Source organism: Phyllobates terribilis, unplaced genomic scaffold (genome assembly GCF_046119375.1).
Source record: "Phyllobates terribilis strain yellow unplaced genomic scaffold, ASM4611937v1 Scaffold_4__5_contigs__length_816908805, whole genome shotgun sequence".
NCBI classification, from domain to species: Eukaryota; Metazoa; Chordata; class Amphibia; order Anura; family Dendrobatidae; genus Phyllobates; species Phyllobates terribilis.
Window position 1 is genome coordinate 178,544,852 of NW_027362764.1, and position 25,740 is coordinate 178,570,591.

The 25,740-nt window shown below is 40.3% G+C and overlaps 1 protein-coding gene across 1 annotated transcript in view; it reads left to right on the forward strand.

Moving 5' to 3' along the window:
• Positions 1 to 25,740, forward strand: part of KCNH8 (potassium voltage-gated channel subfamily H member 8) — a 715,304-nt gene that overhangs the window by 334,981 nt on the left and 354,583 nt on the right. The window contains exon 2 of the mRNA XM_073677958.1: positions 5,574 to 5,807. Within this exon, the coding sequence (XP_073534059.1) occupies positions 5,574 to 5,807 (234 nt within the window). The remainder of the gene's footprint in view (positions 1 to 5,573; positions 5,808 to 25,740) is intronic.

Here is a 25,740-nt window from a genome sequence, read left to right on the forward strand (position 1 = left end):
CAACATTTTTCATTTTTCTAATAATCTCAGCACAAATAATACAGTATATGAATTAATGATAAAAAAATCAGAGGATTATCTTACCTATTATTCTACAAACAAGATTTAATTTGAAAATAAATAATTATCTATTGAATTAGAATGAGAATTCGCTCACACTGGTGAGTAGCCAGCTTATATCTCAGACAAGTACGATCCAATGTTATACTATGGAGCAGTGCTGACCAGCATTATTTTTGTCATGCCGAGTCGGCATGAGAAAAAAATCTCTTTATGATGCCATTGGCAGCGTATATTGGATGGCGCTCACCCGTATAAGTCTGTGGGTGCATGCAAAACGTTGAACTGCACCGGGATGTCAGTCCAATATCTGCCAACTCACACAATGGTGAAGATGGAGAAATGAAGTTCACCTTCTTCTCCGCACCTGTGATCTGACTCTCGAGTGCAAGAGAATAAAATAACACTTGGTTCACACTTAAATAAAATAGAAAAAAAGCATAAAAAAGCAAAACTAATAAAAAGAAACACTGATTGTTTAAATTGTTGTTTCTAACCCCGCTCCCATAGCAAACAATATGTCCAATATATAAAAATAATTTCTATGGAAAGAGGAATTCAATTTAAAGTGTTAAAAGTCCTTTGTGGTCATAAATAAAAGATAAAAAACTGAAATATAGACACGTATTTTCTATTTTTCTTTATATTTCCCCCCCGATATTAGGAAAAAATAAGTAATATAAATATAGCATAAAATTTAAACCCCATGTGTCGCTAAAAAAAAGGGCAAAAATGATTTGAATATTTGAACAAGAAAAAAATATAGAGCAATTAAAAAAGCATGTACGATAAAACCCAAAAATGGCCCAGGTAAGGAAGGGGGATAAATGGCCTGGTAATGAACTATTTAAAGAGAATATTTTAAGTTTTAGTTATGCAGACTGCAAGCAGATATCTTGAAGATGATAAATTAATAAACAAGGCTTATTAAAACGTTGCATAAGTTCTACAGTTTACAAGTAAGATTTAGTTATGTAGAATCAGAAAATTCATTTGCAATGACAATAAACAGATAGGTGTGAACAAGTTTAAGATTATAGTTTTTTTCAGAATATATTATTGACATTTATGTGATCATAAACTTTGTTCTTGTTGCGATTACTGCAAAAAGCAAAGCAAATATTGAAATATAAAAACATACAATGACAGGTAATGGCTTTCAAGCATCTTTTGTATTTGCAGTTTGTATTCTGTAAAGGGAACCTCCACCTCAGAATAAAAATGTCATACTTATTGCATAATGCTTAGTCGAAATACCAGATGCCCTCATTTTTCATCTTGCTGGTGCAATTCTTCTGATTCTTTCCATGTTCCCTTTCCATGAACATTATGTAAAATAAGCTACTTCCATCCTCTATGCACAGTGTGCTCTAGAAGTCTGAGACCCTCCTTCATCTCTGGGCTGGTCCATCTAAAAGTAGAAGAAAGTGTCTCAGACTGCCAAAGAACAGTGAGCATGGTCTATCCTGAAACACTCCCCCCTGATGTTAGATGGATTAGCCTAGAGCCGGGGGTGTGGTTGAGACCTTCAGAGCACACTATGCATAGAGGACTCAAGTAGTCATTCTACATATATGAGGAGTGGACTGGGAATCACAGAAACTGTACTAGAAAGATTAAGAAGGAGGACACCAGGTATATTAACTACTGATTAGATGTTTATTTAGAATTTTTTATTGTGAGGTGTAGGATCACTTTAAGGATGTACTGTAAAGAAAATTGATATTACAGATATGATGGTATTATACTGCTGCATATTTTATTTTTTTATATATACACATTAAAAACAAAGATTCATTTAAGTATCTAATTCTTTAATACATATTAGTTACATTAATAGCAATTTGCAAAGTTCCTAATCTGATGATTAGTAAAGAAAAAAAAATTCCAAAATGTTTTGCTAAAAGACTATAGAGTCATTGATATATTTTGTTATCTCAATTTTTAATTCCAAAGTTCACCTTACCAGGAAGTTATACTCACAGAGGTAGAGGTGTCTGATATGTGAGTTGTTATTTGCAAGGCCACAAAGGTATGTAATGACAAACTGCCAATTAACAGACTTCGTAACAGAATGACTTACCCCAGGGTGTCATAAACAGTTTTGCCTTTCTTTTTGACATTTTTATTGTGACATTCCAAGAGCAATACATGTTTTATTTTTTTGATTGATATAGTAATATGAGGTCTTTTTTTTTATTCGAGCCGGGTTGTGTTTGAGTGGACTCATTTTGGTGTTCAAATATAAATAACTTATTACCAAACTTTATTAACTTGCCATAGCAACTCTTCGGCACCCCATATCGTACTGGGGGGTTGCAGATGAGTTTGAAGAGGGAGAGATCTCCCTCTGTCATTCTCCCCACATACCTATTGACAGCAGGTCACTATTGACAGCCGGATGTGAGGGCAACCTCTGGTCCTAGCACAGTAGGCTCCTTCTGAGGATGTGCTTGTGGTATCCATGAGACCAAACTTTACTCCCAATTGCAGGAAAGCACTTAAAATCTGTACATACAGTTATGTCAATTTATGGGAAGAGGTTAACTACTTGTTTTATTGTTGATCTTGGATTACAAATGTATTTTTGTGGCTACAATAAACTTGGACATGGTAGAGCAACCTATGACCTGGAATTGGGGCCAAGGGGAGAGTTTCCCTGAGATGGTTGGCCATGGTGCCTACTTTTCCTATAACATGGAAGGATATTGAAATAGATATAGATTGACCTTTACTGGTCAGAGAGAGCCACTCAGCCTCTGCCTGTGTCACGGACCTGCACAGTTCTAATGGACCTAATGGTCAAAGCAGCAACGAAACTAATACTCGACATAATTGCTCTCTCTATCCCCCTATGTCACTAATGGCAAAACAAGAGCAAGGGTTAATGGCTTTCAGATTGTCACTGAAGAGTCCCTAGAAATGTCATTGACCATTGGTAGCTACAACCACAATGCAATACCCGTTTAAAATGTTCTTACCAAAATAGTTAATGTAATTGTAACAGCAAAGACATTTCTAAGGTGTATTACAGTCAAACTTAACCTGACAAGTTCTAGAAGCAAATAGAAATCTATAAAACACAACTTACAAAAATGAATTACGTTTTTCAGAAAGTACATTTCCTGGCTTACTGTTTATTGAGCTAATTTTAGCTTTCTCATCGTCCCTTCTCTATTCTTCTGATACTTGAGCTAAGATTGTAAAAGGATTGGCTTAGTAGCCTTAGCTTGGTACCCTATGGTGGCACTATAACTCACAGATGTTATTTTTTTTATTTTTTATTTATTTTACTCACTTACATAGCGCCATTAATTCCACAGGGCTCCACAGACAATATTGGCACTGTCCCCATTGGGGCTCACAATCTAAATTCCCTTTCAGTATGTCTTTGGAGTGTGGGAGGAAACCAGATAACCCGGAGGAAACCCACGTAAACACGGGGAGAACATACAAACTCCATGCAGATGTTGTCCTTGGTGGATTTGAACCCAGGACCCTATCGCTGCAAGACTGCAAGCCTCCATTAGGAACAGACATTTACTCAGGCAAAAGGCAACTAGAGGCAACTAGAATAGCAGTTAAAGTCTGTTAGTCATTGCACAATCTTGGCAGTTACACACAGTTTTGTGGTGTAGAGTTTGATTATATATCAAACTAAAGACTAAGCTTGAGGTTACACATCAGAGTAAAGGCACAAAGCTTGATGGTTACCAAAAGAAATAAGAACCATCTCATCACACTTCAGCAGGTTTTTTTTTCCAGTGCTGGAATGGTGCTTCTAATCTAAGGTTCCTGCCCATAGTCCTATGTTTACTCTCCGACGTCTTCATCTTTTATCAGTCCTGCTCCAGTCCTGCAGTGCGGTCTACTAACTACAACTTCTGAACAGTTGGAAGTCAGAATTAAATGTCCCAAACTCTCGATACCAGTCCATGAGAGCTAGAATGAGGCTCTCATAGACTTGCATTGAAAAGTGACCTTTGGCATGCTCTAGCAAACACAGGAGTGATCCGGTAGGTCACAAATTGCTGGAGACCGACGGGAGCGGTGGCGATAAAAAGTGAAGGCAGTGGCAGGTAAGTATGAGAGTAGGTGCAGGAAACTTAGATTAGAAGCACCGCTCCAGAGTTAAAATTAAAGAAAATACTGGAGTGGTGCTTTAATAGAGCATTCACTCCAACAAACTCAATTGTAACAGTTTCCCATAGTTGGTCAACTGCATAGATAATGGTCCAAAATCATCTCATCATATTTCCAGGATAGCTAATACTCTTAGCAGAAGTAGCCAAACATTAGAAAAATGTTCTCCCCACAACTCATAACACAGGAAAGGTATACCTTGACTGTGTGATATTCTATCTATCACATTCACTCACTAGCTCTATCGATATTCTGCATCTTACAGTTCAATTAGGAACTTTAAACTGCTTCCTTATATAACCATTCCCCACCTATAACAGGCCCTATGCCGCATCCACACATATGACCTCTGACCCCATCAGCGTGAGCATCTACTGCTACACATGTATCTCAGCCTCAGAACCATTCATACATAATATAAGTGCAATATATGCAATAAAAAGGCATTAATAGCACATATCTCCATTAGTGATGAGCGAGTATGTTCTGTTAACTCTTTCGGCAAGAATGCTCGGGTGCTCGCCAAGTATCTTCAGTGTGCTTGGGTGTTATGTTTGAGTCGTGCTGTGTGCCTGATTTGCGACTGTTTGACAGCTTTAATACATGTGAGGAATGCCTAAGAAACAGGCATTACTCACATGTATTAAAGCTGTCAAACAGTCGCAAATCATATGTACAGCATGACTCAAACATAACACCCGAGCACGCTGAAGATACTCGGGAAACACCCGAGCATGCTCGTAAATCTCAAGTAATGAGCATGCTCACTCATCACTAATCTCCATGTATTACTTGACATGGGATAACATGGTGTAATATAGCACAACGTGACATAAATAGGCAAAAGGTTATGTAAAATGAGGATTGTCCAGTCCCCATTTCAGTGCCTTCTTACACATTTACAGGTCTCTAAACAGCCTCTTAGAGGGAACAATTCACTGGATGCACAAAGGGTGATGGCCACAACCATTATTCTCTCTCCATGTTCCCATTATATATGACATACTTGTTTGAGAGACGACATTCCCAATGCTGTTCTTATGACAATTTTTAGAGCTCTCATAGAAATTAATGGAGTAAGTCACGCATGTGAGGCCACCTTCCCACAGACAGCACTGCTTGAAGAAGCTCCATTCTCATGATAGATGCTAATCACAGTGATGACAGCAGCTATTAAATGTTCATGACTAATCCTGTGGATGCGCCATATATGTGCTAGAGGAAATAGCCCCTTTAGGACACGTACAAAGAATATTAAAAAAAAATGTAATTAAAATGTTGCGCTATATTGCAACTTGGTATATTTTCTGCTTATCGAATAAACATATTTATTTATTTGCTTATTTTGTTTATTTGCATTTGTTTTTCAGACAGCAACTTCATTCTTGCAAATGCTCAGGTGGCCAAAGGATTCCCTATAGTTTATTGTTCAGATGGCTTTTGTGAACTTGCTGGATTTGCACGCACTGAGGTCATGCAGAAGAGTTGCAGCTGTAAATTTTTATATGGTGCTGAAACAAATGAACAGACAACACTTGAAATTGAAATGTCACTAGAGGAAAAAAGTGAATTCAAGGGGGAAATCATGTTTTACAAGAAGAATGGTAAGTGATTTTGTTCCTTGTTTGGATTTATGGTTAAGTGTCTTAAATGTTTGAGAAGGCAAGAAATCATTTCAATGAAAAAAGTGAAAGGTTCCTCTTTTGCCTTTTCTCTTTATGTTCCCAATCATAATTTAATGTTGGTAATCAGAATAGCGCAACTACAGTAAAAGGTCAGTGTGATTTATAATCTTTAATAAGCAAGCTAGCTATAAACATGTATTCATTGAAAATGGAGCTCATAACATTTATAGGGTAATTCTTTTAGAATAATTTCAGACGTACTATAAAGATATGAACAGATTCATAAATAGTTATACTCTGACATTTCACTGACTGGTTTATATAGATAGTTATATTTCATGATTTGTGACCCATTGACTTCCTTTCCAATGACTAACAATGGTGGGAAGTGTAGGTCAGTAAATAATACTGTACATGTAACTAACTGTATCTGTTGTAAATATTCAATTATTCCTGTAATATACAAATACTTCTTATCAGCCTAAAATAATACAGGTAGTAATTCTGTACATAATAAGTTGACCCTTAAGCTTTATAAAGGATATACCCATTTGAACACGTCACCTTTTTACTTTGCTTCAATTCTTAAAGGGGATCTGTCATCAAGTTTTTGCTACCTCACCTGAGAGCAGCATGATGTTGGCAATGAGACCCTGAATCCAATGATGTATCACGTAGTTTACTGGGTGAAGCCGTTTTGACACAATCAGAGTTCTTAGATGCAGCATGAAGCAGTGCTCAGAAAGCTAACCCCGCCCACACCAGGCTCTCTATGTGCATAATCTATTGATAGTGAGCTACTTATCACAGGAAGGGGTGAGGTGAGAAAACTTTGCACCCATCAGCTAGTCACAGCAATGATAATGTCCTAGAGAAAAAACCTTCATAATAAGTAAACAACAGCACACAGCCTGATAAATGGCAAATAATTGAATTTAGTGTTTTAACCCCTACCTTATGTTGTCCTCAGATTACATCGCCAAAACCTGTTGACAGATTCCCTTTAAGCTACATTTACACTGAAAGAGTATCGTGAATGAGAATTCTTAAGAATGCTCATTTAACGATAATCTTGCAGTGTTAGCAGGCTGTCGATCAAACGATGTATAAGAAAAACTCCAATTCATTGGGTGAAATGATCTTTTTGTGCAGCGCTAAAGATCATGATTGTCTGCGAGCTATCGAGAACTGTGGCATCCTATATTAACTAAATGATTTACTACAAATTTTTCAGCACACATTGTCTATCTACGTAAACAGGCTATTAAACGACTGACGATCAGTAAATGTTTACCGATCGGCCATTGTTACGTATACAGTGAAGGAAATAATTATTTGATCCCTTGCTGTTTTTGTAAGTTTGCCCATTGACAAAGAAATGAACAGTCTATGATTTTAAGGGTAGGTTAATTTTAACATTGAGAGATAGAATATCCAAAAAAAATCAAGAAAATCACATTGTATAAATTAGATACATTTATTTGCAGTTTGCAGTGAGAAATAAGTATTTGATCCCCTACAAACCATTTTGAGTTCTGGCTCCTACAGACCAGTTAGATGCTCCTAATCAACTCGTTACCTGCATTAAAGACAGCTGTTTTACATAGTCACCTGTATAAAAGACTCCTGTCCACAGACTCAATTAATCAGTCAGACTCTAACCTCTATAACATGGGCAAGACCAAAGAGCTTTATAAGGATGTCAGGGACAAGATAATAGACCTGCAGAAAGCTGGCATGGGCTACAAAACCATAAGTAAGACGCTGGGTGAGAAGGAAACAACTGTTGGTGCAATAGTAAGAAAATGGAACAAATACAAAATGACTGTCAATCGACATCGATCTGTGGCACCATGCAAAATCTCACCCTGTGGAGTATCCTTGATCATGAGGAAGGTGAGAGATCAGCCTAAAACTACACGGGGGAAACTTGTTAATGATCTCAAGGCAGCTGGGACCACAGTCACTAAGAACACCATTGGTAACACATTACGCCTTAAAGGTTTAAAATCCTGCAGTGCCCGCAAGGTCTCCTTGCTCAAGAAAGCACATGTGCAGACACATCTGAAGTTTGCCAATGAACACCTGGATGATTCTGTGAGTTATTGGGAGAAGGTGCTGTGGTCAGATGAGACAAAAATTGAGCTCTTTGGCATTAACTCAACTCGCTGTGTTTGGATGAAAAGAAATGCTGCCTATGACCCAAAGAACACCATCCCCACTGTCAAGCATGGAGGTGGAAACATTATGTTTTGGGGGGTGTTTCTCTGCTAAGGGCACAGGACTACTTCACCGCATCAATGGGAGAATGGATGAAGCTATGTACCATAAAATCCTGAGTGACAACCTCCTTCCCTCCGCCAGGACATTAAAAATGGGTTGTGGCTGGGTCTTCCAGCAAGACAATGACCCAAAACATACAGCCAAGACAACAAAGGAGTGGCTCAAAAAGAAGTACATTAAGTTCATGGAGTGGCCTCGCCAGTCTCCAGACCTTAATCCCATAGAAAACGTATGGAGGGCGTTGGAGCTCCGAGTTGCCAAGCGACAGCCTCAAAATCTGAATGATTTAGAGATGATCTGCAAAGAGGAGTGGACCAAAATTCCTCCTGACATGTGCGCAACCCTTATTATCAACTACAAAAAATGTCTGACTGCTGTGCTTGCCAACAAGGGTTTTGCCACCTAGTATTAAGTGTTGTTTGCCAGAGGAATCAAATACTTATTTCTCAGTTAAAAATGCAAATAAATGTATCGAATTTATACAATGTGATTTTCTTGATTTTTTGGGGATATTCTATCTCTCAATGTTAAAATTAGCCTGCCCTTAAAATTATAGACAATTCATGTCTTTGTCAGTGGGCAAACTTACAAAAACAGCAAGGGATCAAATAATTATTTCCTTCACTGTAAATGGACTCTTAGAATTATAATAAGCAATTTTACTACATGTTCTCCTTTTGAGTTTGGGTTCGTAGAAATGGTGTGTTGGTAAACCAGACCTGTTGGTTGTATGTGGGAAATACTAAAGTGGTTTGATGCACTAGCTGTGCATCAGCCTGCCACAATGCACTTCCAAGGTCGATTGCCTAACCTTTCTAACCAGGTTTTCAAAGTTCTTTTTTGGGGCCGTACAGGTGTGAATCAACTTGCGTTTCTATGACCAACACAGCCTTGTATTATATATTCTGTGCAATTACACTAAATGTCCTGAGAGATTCCTTATGATCAGGATTTGGGCTTCCAGTAGAACTATAAAGTGAGAAAAAAAACAAGCAACCTTCCAGGATTCTATCTGTGGTTCCATGTATATACCATTTCTCATAGCTATCTATCTATCTATCTATCTATCTATCTATCTATCTATCTATCTATCTATCTATCCTGCATATACAGAATTAACATTGAAAAAAGGAAGTTGAAAATAAAAATTTTGTTTAGTATTTTCTAAAAGTCTCATAAAAAAAATATTACAAACTAGAAAAATTATATAATGACTACAGATGTGTCTAACAGTTTAAGTTTCTCATAGGCTGAAAAGCTTACACTCCAAACTTTCTCCTCACTGTTGGTATAAGGCTATGTTCACACATTTTGGGTTTTTCAGCGTTTTTGCTGCAGATTTTTATGCAAATTTTCAGCTGCGTTTTGCAGTACCAGCAAAGTCTATGAGAAAGCAGAATTTTCTGTTCACACATTATTGGTTTTTATTGTCGCATATTTTGTGCCTTGGTTGGGTTTTTGGAAAATAGAGCATGTCACTTTCAGCAATTTTTCACTCATAGGAAGTAATGGGTAGTGAAAAAAATGCTGAAAAAGCGCATAAAAAAGCACCAAAATTGCATCAATGTTTTTTCAGCGTTTTTGATGGCAAAATAGAATAGGGTTTTTTTTCACAGAACTTTATGTACATGCATAAATAGTGACAGAAGGACAGTGAAAAAATGTTGAAAAAACACACAAAAAGCACATAAAAAATGCAGCAAAACCTGCATTTTTGACGCAGCTGATTTCCTGCCAGAGATTACAATTTGCTGCAGATTTGTGATGCTGAGAAACCCAACATGTATGAACATATCCTAAAGCAGGTTCCATGCCCTATTAAGGGTGGCCATGCACCAACAGTGGAACCTGAGCAACTTTTAAGCCATACTGCTTGCAAGGGTCACCATTTCTTACATGTTTCCCATTAGCCACTTACCACTGCTATATACACTGCTCAAAAAAATAAAGGGAACACTCAAATAACACATCCTAGATCTGAATGAATGAAATTTTCTCAATGAATACTTTGTTCTGTACAAAGTTGAATGTGCTGACAACAAAATCACACAAAAATCATCAATGGAAATCAAATTTATTAACCAATGGAGGCCTGGATTTGGAGTCACCCCAAAAATTAAAGTGGAAAAACACACTACACGCTAATCCAACTTTGATGTAATGTCCTTAAAACAAGTCAAAATGAGGCTCAGTATTGTGTGTGGCCTCCACGTGCCTGGATGACCACCCTACAATGCCTGGGCATGCTCCTGATGAGGTTGCTGATGGTCTCCTGTGGGATCTCCTCCCAGACCTGTACTAAAGCATCCGCCAACTACTGGACAGTCTGTGGTGCAAAGTGACATTGGTGGATGGAGGGAGACATGATGTCCCAGATGTGCTCAATCGGATTCAGGTCTAGGGAATGGGCGAGCCAGTCCATAGCTTCAATGCCTTCATCTTGCAGGAACTGTTGACACACTCCAGCCACATGAGGTCTGGCATTGCCCTGCATTAGGAGAAACCCAGGGCCAACCGCACCAGCATATGGTCTCACAGGAGGTCTGAGGATGTCATCTCGGTTCCTAATGGCAGTCAGGCTACCTCTGGCGAGCACATGGAGAGCTGTGCGGCCATCCAAAGAAATGCCACCCCACACCATTACTGACCCACTGCCAAACCGGTCATGCTGAAGGATGTTGCAGGCTGCAGATCGCTCTCCATGGCGTCTCCAGACTCTGTCACATCTGTCACATGTGCTCAGTGTGAACCTGTTTTCATCTGTGAAGAGCACAGGGCACCAGTGACGACTTTGCCAATCCTGGTGTTCTGTGGCAAATGCCAAGCGTCCTGCACGGTGTTGGGCTGTGAGCACCACCCCCATCTGTGGACGTCGGGCCCTCATACCACCGGAGTCAGCTTCTAACCATTTGTGCAGACACATGCACATTTGTGGCCTGCTGGGGGTCATTTTGCAGGGCTCTGGCAGTGCTCCTCCTGTTCCTCCTTACACAAAGGCGGAGGTAGCGGCCCTTCTGCTGGGTTGTTGCCCGCCTACGGCCCCCTCCACGTCTCCTGGTGTACTGGCCTGTCTCCTAGTAGCGCATCCAGCCTCTGGACACTACGCTGACAGAAACAGCAAGCCTTCTTGCCACAGCTTGCATTGATGTGCCATCCAGGATGAGCTGCACTACCTGAGCAACTTCTGTTGGTTGTAGAGTCCGTCTCATGTTACCACAAGTGTGAAAGTACAACCAACATTCAAAAGTGACCAAAACATCAGCCAGAAAGCATTGGTACTGAGATGTGGTCTGTGGTCCCCACATGCAGAACCACTCCTTTATTGAGTGTGTCTTGATAATTGCCAATAATTTCCATCTATTGTTTATTCTATTTTCACAACAGCATGTGAAATTGATTGTCAATCAGTGTTGCTTCCTAAGTGGACAGTTTGATTTCACAGAAGTTTGATTTACTTGGAGTTATATTCTGTTGTTTAAGTGTTCCCTTTATTTTTTTGAGCAGTGTATATACACCATACACCACATGTTCTCTCCCTAAGGAGTGAATAGGCTCAATTAAACTTTCCGCTCTACTCTCATGATCACATCTCACCACCTGTACACTCAACCCGATCTCATCCCACCTCATCCCAAACCTCACCACAGTCTTTACCAAAACCCTAACCCATCTCTTCAACCTATCACTAACAACTGGTGTCTTTCCCTCATGCTTTAAACATGCCTCAATCACACCCATCTTAAAAAAGCCCTCCCATGACCCATCCTCTATGTCTAGGTATCACCCCACTTTTCCCATATGCATTAATACTACTGGAATAACACTTCCATCTTGAACTGTCCTCTCACCTCTCCTCCTGCTCCCTCTTTTGCGGATTATAATCTGGCTTGCAACCGCACCATTCCGCTGAAACTGTCCTGACCAAAGTCACCAATGACCTACTAACTGCCAAATCCAAGTGACACTACTCTGTCCTCCTCCTCCTGGACCTGTCCTCTGCTTTTGAAACAGTGAACCATTCCCTATTACTACAGATTCTCTCATCTCTTGCCATCACAGACTTGTCTCTATCTTGGATCTTCTCATATCTAACAGACCGAAATTCAGCATCTCCCTCTCACACACCACCTCTTCATCTCTGTCGGTGTCCCCCAAGGTTCAGTTCTAGGGCCCCTGCTCTTCTCCATTTACACCTTCAGCCTGGGACAGATCATAAGAGTCCCATGGCTTTCAGTATCAACTCTATGCTTATGACACACAGATCTACCTCTCTGGATCCGATATCACCTCCCTACTAACCAGAATCCCACAATGTCTGTCCACTATTCATCCTTCTTCTCTCCTATATTTCTAAAACCTAACATGGACAAAACAGAATTCATCATCTTTCCCCCATTTCTCTCAACCCCGCAATGGACCTATCACTAAAAGTAAATGGCTGCTCACTTTCCCCAGTCCCGCAAGCTCGCTGCCTCAGGGTAACCATAGACTCTGATCTCTCCTTCAAACCACATATCTAAGCCCTTTCCACTTCCTGCTGACTCCAACTCAAAAATATTTCCTGGATCCATACATTTTTTACTCAAGAATCTGAAAAAACCCTAGTCCATGCCCTAATCATCTCCTGTCTCGACTACTGCAACCTCCTGCTCTGTGACCTTCCCTCTAACACTCTGGCACCCCTCCAATCTATCCTAAACTCTGTTGCCCGACTAATTAATCTGTCCCCTCGCTATTCCCCAGCCTCTCCCCTCTATCAATCCCTTCACTTGCTCCCCATTACTCAGAGACTCCAGTTCAAAACCCTAACTTTGGCATACAAAGTCATCCACAACCTCTCTCCTCCATACATCTGTGACCTAGTCTCCTAGTACTTAACTACACGCAACCTCCAATCGTCACAAGATCTCCTTCTCTACTCCCCTCTTATCTCCTCTTCCCATAATCGCATACAAGATTTCTCCCATGCATCCCCCCTACTGTGGATCTCTCTACCCCAACATATCAGCCTCTAGCCTTACGTGGAAACCTTCAAAAGGAATCTGAAGACCTACCTCTTCTGACAAGCATACAACCTACAGTAACCACCACTCCACCATACTTCTGCACGTCCAGCTCTACCCTTACCTACTGCATCCTTAGCCATCCCTTGTAGATTGTGAGCCCTCGTTGGCAGGATCCTCTCTCCTCCTGTACCAGTCGTTGACTTGTATTGTTCAAGATTATTGTACTTGTTCTTTATTATGTGTACCCCTTTTGACATGTAAAGCACCGTGGAATAAATTATGCTATAATAATAAATAATAATAATTAAATGCATAGGAGAAAGCGATTCTTGGACATTGGACGTAGTATGGCTTGAAAGTGTAGTATAGGTATAGGTTTTCCTGATAGTGTGTGATCTAATCAGTGAGGAAAGTTAGGTTATATCTTTGCAAGCAGTAAAGCTGTTCGGCTTGCAGGAATCTTGAAGTGTGAACTACCTCTGTACTCATCTCACGATATAGAGACTGGATCAAAAGCCCTAAAGACCAGTACTTTACAGTATCTAAAATTTAGCTGCTAATACTTTTGTATCTATTTGCACATTTTTTGCAATTGCAGTTTGAAATGAGATTTTTACCGATAACTATAAAAAGTGATTTTTTTTGTCTGAATTTCCATTTTTCTATATTTTGATTCAAAACTATGGAGTGATTTATACATACAATACAATACTTACACAATGACTAGAAAAATCAGCTTTTGTCAAAACATACATGATCAGCGGAGCATGGTAGAAAAACCACAATGCTGACTCTGAAAGAAATCAGGCTTTTTCTTTTTAATCTCATGAACCGACTTAAAGTACTTTACGGCATGATATTGAAAATAGTACAATATTACCCAAAAAGAACAATAGGTCACATGTCGAAAAGGCAGTTTGTGAAATATCAGCTCAATTAAAGTATATATTTAGAAGAAAAATTGTGTTCCCAGACAGGGGTCATTTTATATTTAGAACATTTTAGTATTGTCATTTCTTTCAAGAAGGTAAATCTTTACATCTAGCTAAAGGGGTTGGTCATTTTATCTTTATTTTCACAAAAAAATTGGGGCATAATTTTGTGCCACTTACTTTTATGCTAGTATTACAGGTTCTTCTGCACTAAATAGTGCAACTTTTCTTGCAGGCTGCACAGCTCTCATGTTCAAAAAATGGCTGATAATGGAAGAGCATGTCACCAGACCTGTCCTTCAGCCTCCTCCAATTGAAAAACACTGCACATGGGAAAGCTCTTTTCTAAATGTAGATAGGTGATAAACAGGTCTGGTCACCTGCTCCTCTATTAACTACCATTTTAAAAACAGTAGAACTGTGCAGTCTGGAAAAAAGGTGGCAAAAACAAGTTTAGGAGGAGAATCTGTTATAATTATATACACACCTCAACACTGAAATTTGAAATTGTAAGATCAAAAGGAGAAGTCATGGAGTTATGGAAATCATAAGATGGATATGCAAATGATGAAAAATGGAAACAACATTTTCAAAACATCTCATATTATACTGTACCAAGTATAATAAGCACCATGCACAGAAATACACACAATCAAATTGGCATACTATAAATGAGGCTATTAATTGGTGTTTGAGGAATGTTCTGCCATGCTGAATGCACTTAGGCATTCAAATCAGCAAGATCCACCTCTTGTAATACAGGCTTTCTTTGATCTGTTACTACATTGTTAACATCTAACCATGATAACAAGTAAATTGTTAAATGTTTTTTTCTGGCTTTTTAACAAATAACACACTGGTGATTAGAGAAGAGTAAATTTATCCAAGTATAATTGAATTCTCTATACATTTTAGAATTTTTTTTATTTTTATAGTCATATAGTCCATAGATGACTGAGCAAATGGTTAAAAGTAAAATAATAATAGCAATCATCTTACAGTTTACTTATCCTGCCACCTCCACAGCCTCCCATCTTGTCCTTTGTGCATCTTCTTTTACCTAAGCCTCTTACATCACTGCGCTTCACTTCTTACTGAAGCAACTTTTGGTCTGGGGAGTGATCCTCATAGCATAATAATAAACATTTGATTTGTATCGGAGAACTTTCTTAAAAATCAAATTTCCCTGTAAAATCCAGGCAAGTTAGCGAATTCAAATCTTGGCTGATTCAATTATCCCTATTAGTGAGCAATTATGATAAAAGAAGACAAGAAGCTATACTAACCTCAGGAATAAGTTCCTTACTTCAGAATTGCCACATCGACAGTCTTCACTGGACTGCAAGTGATGACTTTATGGCCACCAGTCAATTGATCAATGATGGAACTCATTGGCTGCAAGGTTAGTTGACTGGTAGTCAGGATATCATTGCATTTAGTTCAGTGGAGACCATTGTAGCAGCAGTGTCTTATAAGGGGAAAATTCCCAGGGTGAGCATAGCTTTTTTTCTTATTTTATCAGCATGTTTCCTTCTATATATAAAACAAAAACAGAAAACCCATTAACTTTTAGTGCACCACAAAGGTTTGCTCCAAAGTTGATGACACAAACAGTACCAGATCTTTATGTAACAGGTTCTATATGTAATAGTGAGGAAGGGTGTAACCTTCCCCTGGGATTGAAGTAGTTAGAATTACATATCCCTATAGTTAGGCACTCTCTGAACTGATATTAAGTCAAGTTACGGGGTTAACTTCAGTGGCACAGTCAGTGGAGTAAGGGGGAAACGTAGTGACAGGGATAAACATTGGGCATGTCTAGAGGTTAGATATAATTCCTTGTGAGGCTGCAGTACTTTTTATCAGCCACAAGCTGGGCATAGTTGTCAGTGAGAGGCAAGGCAGTTGCTAAGCAGATGGCTTACTGGGTGGAGCCTCTGGGTGTGCTAAAAATAGCTTCAGCCATTATTTTTGAGTTGAGTTGAAGCCCTGTCAGGGACGTGACAGGAACTCTTACGTGCAGACGTCCAGGGAAATTGGCTGCTAGGGTAGACGGGGGCTCTCTATCCTCAGACAGTGAATCCGTAGTGTGAATATCTCCTCACGCAGGAATCCCATTAGCCGGCTGGAAAAACTCAACGGAGGTATTGAGGACCTGGGGCACCTCTAGTCTGCAGGTAGCAGAGGAAAATAGGACTCCAGGATAAGCCGTGAGGGAGATAAAGGATCTTGGCACACTGTCGCTGGTGAGGAACCGTCTCTTAGGCTAAGGAATAGAAACAGAGAGATGCTTCACCTAAAGAGGGCACCAGGGCGGAAGATAATTTTAGCACCTGTATGGGAGACAAGATCCTGTTGGGCCCTATCCAATCTACCAGACTGAAAATCTTGTAATTACTCCTTTCCCCCAAGTAAAACCCCAGCTATGGTTAATAACTTTGTGCCCTCTGAAATTATTACTGCCCTGGTTCCAGAAGAGAAATGTCTGGAGACAGCCGCGACCGAATGGTGTGAAGTAAGTGAAGAATGTCACATGCACAGCCACACATCAGAGGGAGGACACAAATTGTCTGTAAGGTGCCAAAGTGAGCTGGGGCCACAACTCGCCCACGACTACCTCTCTGGGGCACCTTACATATATACAAGATTGATGGAAAATAGGAGGCAATCTAGATCTCCAGATTAGCAATGAAGAGAGTTTTGCAATCCTCAGTGTCTCGAAAAATCAGAAAAGCAAGTTCGTATTTGTGAAGGTTGGTGTGTGCTTAACTTTTGAAAAGTTCATAATTTTACCTGCAAAAATAATAAAACCCAATGCTGAAGATATTTTCCACAGATATCTGTCTTCAATTATCAGTTGTCAAGCTCGTTCAAGCAGTGAAAAGGCGCTGATAGTTGACAGAAAATAGTATAGTGTAAATAGAGACAATCTTGAAGAATCATCAACTTTTTACCTCAGATATTTTGCAAAATAAACATGGATACAAGACCTAATATACTGTATATGGTTAACACCACTTGTTGTCCAGAGTCTGGGTCTGGTTATCAGAAAATGGCCACTGGCCATATGTCAGAGATGTCACTTTCAAAAAGATTAATTGCAAATGAACACGTGGAATTTGAAATGTGGCCTGAATTCTCTAATTGACATCTCAGTCAGGCAGGAGATTCTCCCACAGGGATCTATGCTCTCTTTTCAAAGTAAGAAAGAACATATTGTCACAGCATGTATTGTAATGTAGTAAAATGATGAATAAGCACAGTCACTGCAATATGGTAAAGCTGTCTGCTGTTGTAAGACGGTTCCAAATGGCTTATTTTTGCCTCATATTATAGCATATAATTACAGCAGCAAAAACATGAGTTTGACTTTGATTATCAAACATTAAAACAAATCAGTATCAAATAAGTGTCAGATTGATAGATAGATAGATAGATAGATAGATAGTAGCTATCATACCATTAATTAGATGCAGATTCAATGATAGTAAGAAAGATTTAGAGATAGAAAATTGTAAGAGATGTTAGAGTGATACAGATCTGGCCATCTCCTCATCCGTCAGAAGCCTTGTTTGCAGTCTATACATCAATTAATACGTTTACATATATGTTTTTTAACATGAGAACCAAAACATGATGGATGGCAGACAGATGGTCTCCGTTGAGGCATTTTTTTTGTTTGCATACCTTTTTGATGTTTGTTCATCCCACATAATACATTATACTCCACACAATTTAGAATATGTCAAATTAAGTTGCCATCCACCATATACATCTATAACAACAATCCAGTAAATAAACCTAAACTCACTTTAATATCTGGATTATACAACCATTCTGACATGGATTTTTACAGTACGTTTACAAGCCTCATCAGATATAAGAGATTTTTTTATAGAAGCACTCATCCCATCATCCCATTTTTATCCTCTTAATATATTGCAGTCATCATATTATATAGCAATGTACAATTGCTCATTTACCCTTCTACCCAATTAATTATTCTCTTTTCCTTGACTAAAAACAGACTAGCTAAATCCTTCTAAGCTCTGTGTAGAAACATGGAGTCTCTTTTCCTTGCATGGGTCATCATTAGAACTACAATTCTACATCACTGCAAAGTCCTTGGCAGGGGGAGGAGCAGAGCAGCTGGAACAGGAGTTGAAGAGGAGGTTTAGCTTGGCTGCCAGGCACTTTGCAGTGATGTAAAATTGTATTTCTAATTATAACCCATGCAGGGAAAAGAGATTTCTTGTTTACATGAGAAGGTGTGTCCAAACTTTTGGTCTGTACTGTACTTTTGGCAGCCAAAAGCAGAAAGATAGAATACAGTATTTAATCGCTTATGAATTTTTATTTTCATCAGATGACTGACAGACGGTATGTCAAGTGATGTATTTAGCATGCTTGCTTTACATCTTGCAACATACAGCTCGTGTATCATTATGATTGATTTTTAGTGATATACTGTAAAATGCACATATTTGGAATTATTATAAGTAGGGATTTTTTTTCTTTCCAGGTTTACTATATTTAAAACTTAAAAAATATCAACTCTATTTTGGCACCATGTGAAGACCTTTTCTGTATGACAAAAATGAATATGTACTAATCTTAAATGTTTCATTAAAAAGGTTTACTGTGGATATGAATTTAGATGCATCGGTCTTATTTCTAATGACATAATCCCGATAACACTTTGTTGAATATGACTACTAGCTAGAATTTGATAGATTACTGTTGTCAAATTTCCATTTACATAACTTACCACAAGGATTCAATGATTTTTTTTATTAACTTGAATGTATTTTATCACCGTTATAATTTGATATTATAAAAGCTTTAACAAAACTTAAGAATTGTGCTCAAATGTTCAAAGATTTTTAGTGAATGTCAAATAAGAGCAAGAGCAATATCCAAATGTATCCAAATTCATAGGGGCTCATTTGCTCCGTGTTAGTGTTTGTGTGTGTTTTTCTGGCAATATTTGATGTGTATTCATGCCTACATTTGCACATCTTGGAACTTATTGATTCTGGCCATAGGCGGATTATAATGAGGGCAATCTGAGCTACCGCCCGGGGCCTCGCGACTCCAGGGGGCCTGGGGCTCCGGGGTGTCTATGGCCAGATTGCCCTCATTATATGTGCGGCGCCGCGGCACATACCGGCAGACAGTGACGGGGCGGCCCCCGGACGGCTCCCCCAGCAGCGGCGCACGGCCGCTACTTCTTCATTGGCCGGGCCAGTCACTGCAGCAGTTAACTTCCCTGTGCTGGCCCGGCCGCATCACAGCTAGGATACACAGCCCTGTGCGTGGCCGTGTCTCCTAGCTGTGACGTCACGCAGTGCGCGCCCGGCCTGCACTGCTGCATCGGAGAGGAGCAGGAGGACTGGAGCTGGGGGATGGTGAGTGTGTGTGAGAGTGTGTGTGATTGAGTGAGTGTGTGTGTGCAGGCAGATATCATTGTGTGATGTCTGTTTATGTGTATTTTTGTGTTTCAAATGTGTTTATGCGTGTATGTATGTATATGTCTTTATATGTTTGTGTGTGTGCGTGACTGCGTGCGGCCTCCTGCTGAGTATAGATGACGCCGTGCGGCCTCCCGCTGTCTCTGGGGGGGCGCCGTGCGGCCTCCCGCTATGTATAGATGGTGCTGTGAGCCTCCCGCTGTGTATAGATGGCGCCGTGCGGCCTCCTGCTGTGTATAGATGTAGCCGTGCGCCCCCTTGCTGTGTATAGATGGCGCCGTGCGGCCCCCTGCTGTGTATAGATGGCACCGTGTGGCCCCCTGCTGTGTATAGATGGCGCTGTGCGGCCTCCTGTTGTGTATAGATGGCTACGTGCGGCCTCCTGCTGTACATTGATGGCTACGTGCGGCCTCCTGCTGTGTATAGATGGCTGCGTGCGGCCTCCCGCTGTGTATAGATGGCTACGTGCGGCCTTCCGCTGTGTATAGATGGCTACGTGCGGCCTCCCGCTGTGTATAGATGGCTACGTGCGGCCTCCCGCTGTGTATAGATGGCTATGTGCGGCCTCCCGCTGTGTATAGATGGCACCGTGCGGCCTCCCGCTGTGTATAGATGGCTACGTGCGGCCCCTGCTGTGTATAGATGGCACCGTGCGGCCCCTGCTGTGTAGAGATGGCACCGTGCCGACCCCTGCTGTGTATAGATGGCACCGTGCGGCCCCTTGCTGTGTATAGATGGCACCGTGCGGCCTCCTGCTGTGTATAGATGGCTACGTGCGGCCCCTGCTGTGTATAGATGGCACCGTGCGGCCCCTGCTGTGTAGAGATGGCACCGTGCCGACCCCTGCTGTGTATAGATGGCACCGTGCGGCCCCTTGCTGTGTATAGATGGCACCGTGCGGCCTCCTGCTGTGTATAGATGGCTACGTGTGGCCCCCTGCTGTGTTTAGATGGCACCGGGCGGACCCTGCTGTGTATAGATGGCACCGTGCGGCCCCCTGCTGTGTATAGATGGCACCGTGCGGCCTCCTGCTGTGTATAGATGGCTACGTGCGGCCCACTGCTGTGTATAGATGGCACCGTGCGGCCTCCTGTTGAGTATAGATGGCTATGTGCGGCCTCCTGCTGTGTATAGATGGCTATGTGTGGCCTCCTGCTGTGTATAGATGGCTATGTGCGGCCTCCCGCTGTGTATAGATGGCTACGTGCGGCCTCCCGCTGTGTATAGATGGCTATGTGTGGCCTCCTGCTGTGTATAGATGGCTACGTGTGGCCTCCTGCTGTGTATAGATTGCTACGTGCGGCCTCCTGCTGTCTATAGATGGCTACGTGCGGCCTCCCGCTGTGTATAGATGGCACCGTGCAGCCTCCTGCTGTGTATAGATGGCTACATGCGGCCTCCTGCTGGGTATAGATGGCTACGTGTGCTCCATATTGAGTCATACAATTAATGTAAGGCTATGTGCCCACGATGCAGAAATGTTCCAGATTTTTTTTTAGCGTTTCTGCATCTCCCTGGCAGAAAAAACGCATGCGGATTGTACATGCGGATTGTACATGCGTTTTTCCTGCCAGGGACAAGCGGAAGTGAAGCGTTCTTCACATGCATTTCTGCATGCGGGTTGATAAGCGCTTTCCAAGTGATTTTAGCATCACTTTTAAAGTGCTTGACAACTTGGTCACACTATATAAATCCAAGCAACCAGTGTGACCGTAAAAAAATGGTAAAAAATAAAAAATATATACTTACCTTTGGATGGCCTGCCGACGTCAGCAGTCGCGTGACCCGTCACATGACTAAATGATGTCACGGCACGTTCCTTTCAGACCATCGCGAGCTGCCGGCAAGCCAGGACGCATCAGATAAAGACACCGGGGGCCATCAGAAGGTAAATATAATATTTATTTTTTCTTTTATTCTTTTTTTACAGGTTCTATGGTACCCGGGTCCGGAGGAGAGTCTCCTGTCCTCCACACCCGGGTACCATCCACACATTGAAACGCATGGATTCTGCATGTACAGATACAGTGATGCGGATTCCATGCGTTCCAATGCAAGTCAACGCCGCACTTCCGCAAAATAATTGGTAATGCTGCGGATTTTTCTGCAATGATAATCCGCAGCGGAAATTTCCGCAGCATGTGCACAGCACATGCGGATTATCATTGGGGAACATGACAGATGGAATTGCCGCTGCGGAAACGCTTAAAAAACGCATAGTGGGCACACAGCCTAAAAAAAATTATTATAATTATTATTCTGGCAAATTAAATTCACGTGAACTATCACATGATCTATCACAGGGCTTCATGTGACATGTGATACATCAGGTGTGTGTGTGGGGGTGGGGGTGGGGGCCCGCGCCTTCTAAACTGCCCGGGGCCCTTGATACTCTTAATCCACCCCTGATTCTGGCCCCAGCATTTGGCTCATACAGCCTGTGCTCTCATCATCATCCAACTTACTTGACACAGGGGTTTAGGTCCGATATATGCCCATTGGTGATTATCATTTACTTTATTGATTACTCACATATGGCTTCTTAACGTTAGTGATTTTTTTGCCAGATTTTTTATCTGGTTTTTATTTTTATGCATTTATTGTTTGTTATTTATTGCATTTGCCCTTTTTCCACTGTATTTAGTACATGTTAGTGTGTGTTACCACTTTTTTTAAATATTTCTATGGCTTTCTTATTGTCTTTTCGTTTAATAAAATTAATATTTTTAGGTGTGCTCATCACTAGTGTATTGTTTTCCTTTTGGTCATGGCTTTCTTTGATACATAATGCAGCACCCTGTCTTACATTATTGGCTGTGCACCCTATCTCTTTTTTTGTTCCATTTCAACTACAGCACCAAACAACGATCAAAACAATACCTTATTAACCAACATGACAGACCAACTTTTCAACAGATACCTGCACTTAGTCAGCATTAGTTATGTGTTCATGTGACAAAAAGATGCCAATGACTGCATTAAATGCTTCTAATTTAGCCTTTTTGGCTGAAATGTATTCTTTTACAATAACTTTCAATATGAAATGTATTTATTTGCACATTCAGTTACAGTACTATATACTTAATTACAGCAAACAGGTAAATCAGCTCAAGAGTGGGCATTAATATTGCATATTTTCATATAGATTTAGCTTGCACCCATATGAAAAATACAGTGATTAAAAATGTGATCCATTTCCGTTATCTGCTATTTAGCGACCTGCATGATTTTAATTCAGTTTCAAAAGTACAGTGTCCATTTTAGGACATGATCAGATATCAAAATCAAACATCAGAATGGTGTCAGTTTGAGACTAAATACCCTGTCTGAGAACTGATTCTGACAAGTGATTTTGACGAGTGATTTTGACGAGTGATTCTGACGAATCGGTCAGAATCACTCGTCAAAATCACTTGTCAGAATCATTCGTCAGAATCACTCGTAGGAATCACTCGTCAGAATCACTCGTCAGAATGACTCGTCAAAATCACTCGTCAGAATCACTCGTCAGAATCATTCATCAAAATCACTCGTCAGAATAACTCGTCAAAATCATCCGTCAGAATCATTCGTCAGAGTCACTCGTCAGAATCATTCGTCAAAATCATTTGTCAGAATCATTCGTCAGAATCACTCGTCAAAATCATTCGTCAGAATCACTCGTTAGAATCACTCGTCAGATTCACTCGTCAGAATCATTCCTCAGAATCACTGGTCAGAATCACTGGTCAGAATCATTCGTCAGAATCACTCGTCAGAATCACTCATCAAAATCACTCGTCAAAATCACTTGTCAAAATCAATTGTCAGAATCAGTTCTCAGACAGGGTATTTAGCCTCAAACTGACATCTTTTTGATGTTTGATATCTGATCATGTCCTAAAATGGACACTGTACAAAAGGAAAGGAAATTTATTAGGTCACAAACAAGTATAGCAAAAACTTCAACATGTCTCAAACTGTAGGATAGGACCAGTAAAGAAATTTGCAAATATCACATATTACATGTAAGCAAGAAGTAAAGCATCACAGTTTTTCAGAGTATGAAGAACTTTATGTATTTACAATTATTTATCTCTGGATAATATTTTAGATAAATTGATTGTCCAGTGCTGTTCTACTCTGCTACTCAGTGATATCATCGCATTTCAGACTAGCCGGCTCACTCTATATGTGAGCTGTAAGTCCCTTATACAATGTAGGCATATGGATACTTATTCTGACACCCCATAGACTTACATTGTAAAAGTCACATACGGGTCATGCAGAGCACAGTGTGACCTGGAAAGTCTGCAGAGCGGTGACTTTACTGGGCAGTGGAGCAGAACAGTCCTGGATCCTGGAGGGGGTTAAAACTGAGTGAAGAGCAGCCAAACTCTTCTACAAAAGTGAGTGTGTGGAAGACAATTTCATGTCACAGATCATACACCATGGTTACGAGACACAGGGTAGTTATTCTGCATCAGCAAGGTCTCTCCTAGACAAAGATTTCAAAGCATACTGGGGGGTTCAAGATGTGCTGTTCAAGCTCTTTTGAAGAAGCACCTAGAAATGGACAATGTTAATAAATGAAGACACATTGATCAGTCAAGAAAACTTAATGCAGCAGATGAAAGACACATAATGTTTACTTCTATTTGAAATTGGAAGATGTCCAAGTCAGCTTAGAACTGGCAGCAACCACTGGGACCCAACAACACCCATCTACTGCTAAAATTGTGATAAAAAAGCCTTTGACATGGAAACAAGGCCAAGTGACTCAACTATGCACAAAAACATATGAACTGGGGTGCTGAAAAATAGCTGCAGGTGCTTTGGACTAATGAGTCAAAATTTGAAATATCTGGCTATAATAGAAAGCAGTTTGTTTGATGAAGGGTTGGAGAGTACTACAATAATAAGTGTCTTCAGGCAGCAGTGAATCGTAGTGCAGGTTCCTTGAAAGTTTGGGGTTGCATTTCAGTAAATGGGCATGGGGATTTTTGTCAGGATTTATATTGTTCTCAATGTTAAAAAAACAGGCAAATACTTATCCATCATGCAATACCACCATGGAGGCACCTGATTGGCTCCAAATGAATTCTTCAGCAGAACACTGTCCCCAAAAAGATAGTCATAGTTTATTGTGCTAAATTGGCAAAACATAAAGATAAATATATGTGTGTTATTGCCATAATCATAGTGACCCACAGAATAAAGTATACTAAATACATAATGTATGCACTTTGGAAGCAAAACAAAATCTCTAAAAAATGGTTGAGTTGCTGATTTTTGTTCATTCCCCACTCCAAATAGCAGCATAAAAAGCAATCAAAAGTCATGTACCAATAAAAACTTCAATTCATTGTACAAAAAAAGAAGTCGCATAGCTTTGTTGATGAAAAAAATGAAAAAGTTATACCGTAGCTGTAAGAAAAGGGCAAATTATTTATTTTACAAAAACTTTTCTTGAACAAAGGTAATAAAATGCAAAAACATATACAAGTTTGGTATCGCTTTAATATTAATGACTTGTGGAATAAAACTTGCATGTTGTTTCATAAGCTGAAAATTTATAATGCATCATAGAGTGATGAATTTGCAGTTTTCCACCCATTCATCCTCAGAAACATTTAAAGGAATTGTCCAATACCTATAATGTCCTTTATAAATATCTACTTTTAACCTCTAACCATTTTTTTAATTTTCTTTATTATAAAATTTTCTTCTATTCTCCCTACACAGCTATTCATGATATGTGTTTAATTTCTTTACTTTCTGTGACATTTCATTGAGGGGAGTCTCAAATGGGATATCACAGGGAGGATGACCCTGCAATCACTTCCTCGCAGCTTCTGTCACACCCCCTGATACAGTACGTTATCAAGGGTCAGTACGGAGGTCACTTAACATAGTTTTTGTCACCACCTTCCCCTGATGACATCTTGTTTCGAGAGGGTGATGGAGAAGTTACTACAGCTTCATTGACTGCCGCAACACTTCTGTCCCCACTGCAACATCTTCAGTCACCACCGCCACAGTACCTTCTTCTCATACTGCCACCTCTTTCCCTGAAATGAGACATCATCAGGGGAAGGTGATAGAAGCATGGTGAGTAACAGCAGTGCCGCGTCACAGCTTCTTTCATCGCCCTCAAACAAATCGTCATCAGGATGTGGTGGTAGAAGCAGGGTGAGTGAAAGTAGCACAACTGCACAGCTTCTGTCACCACCTCAAACTA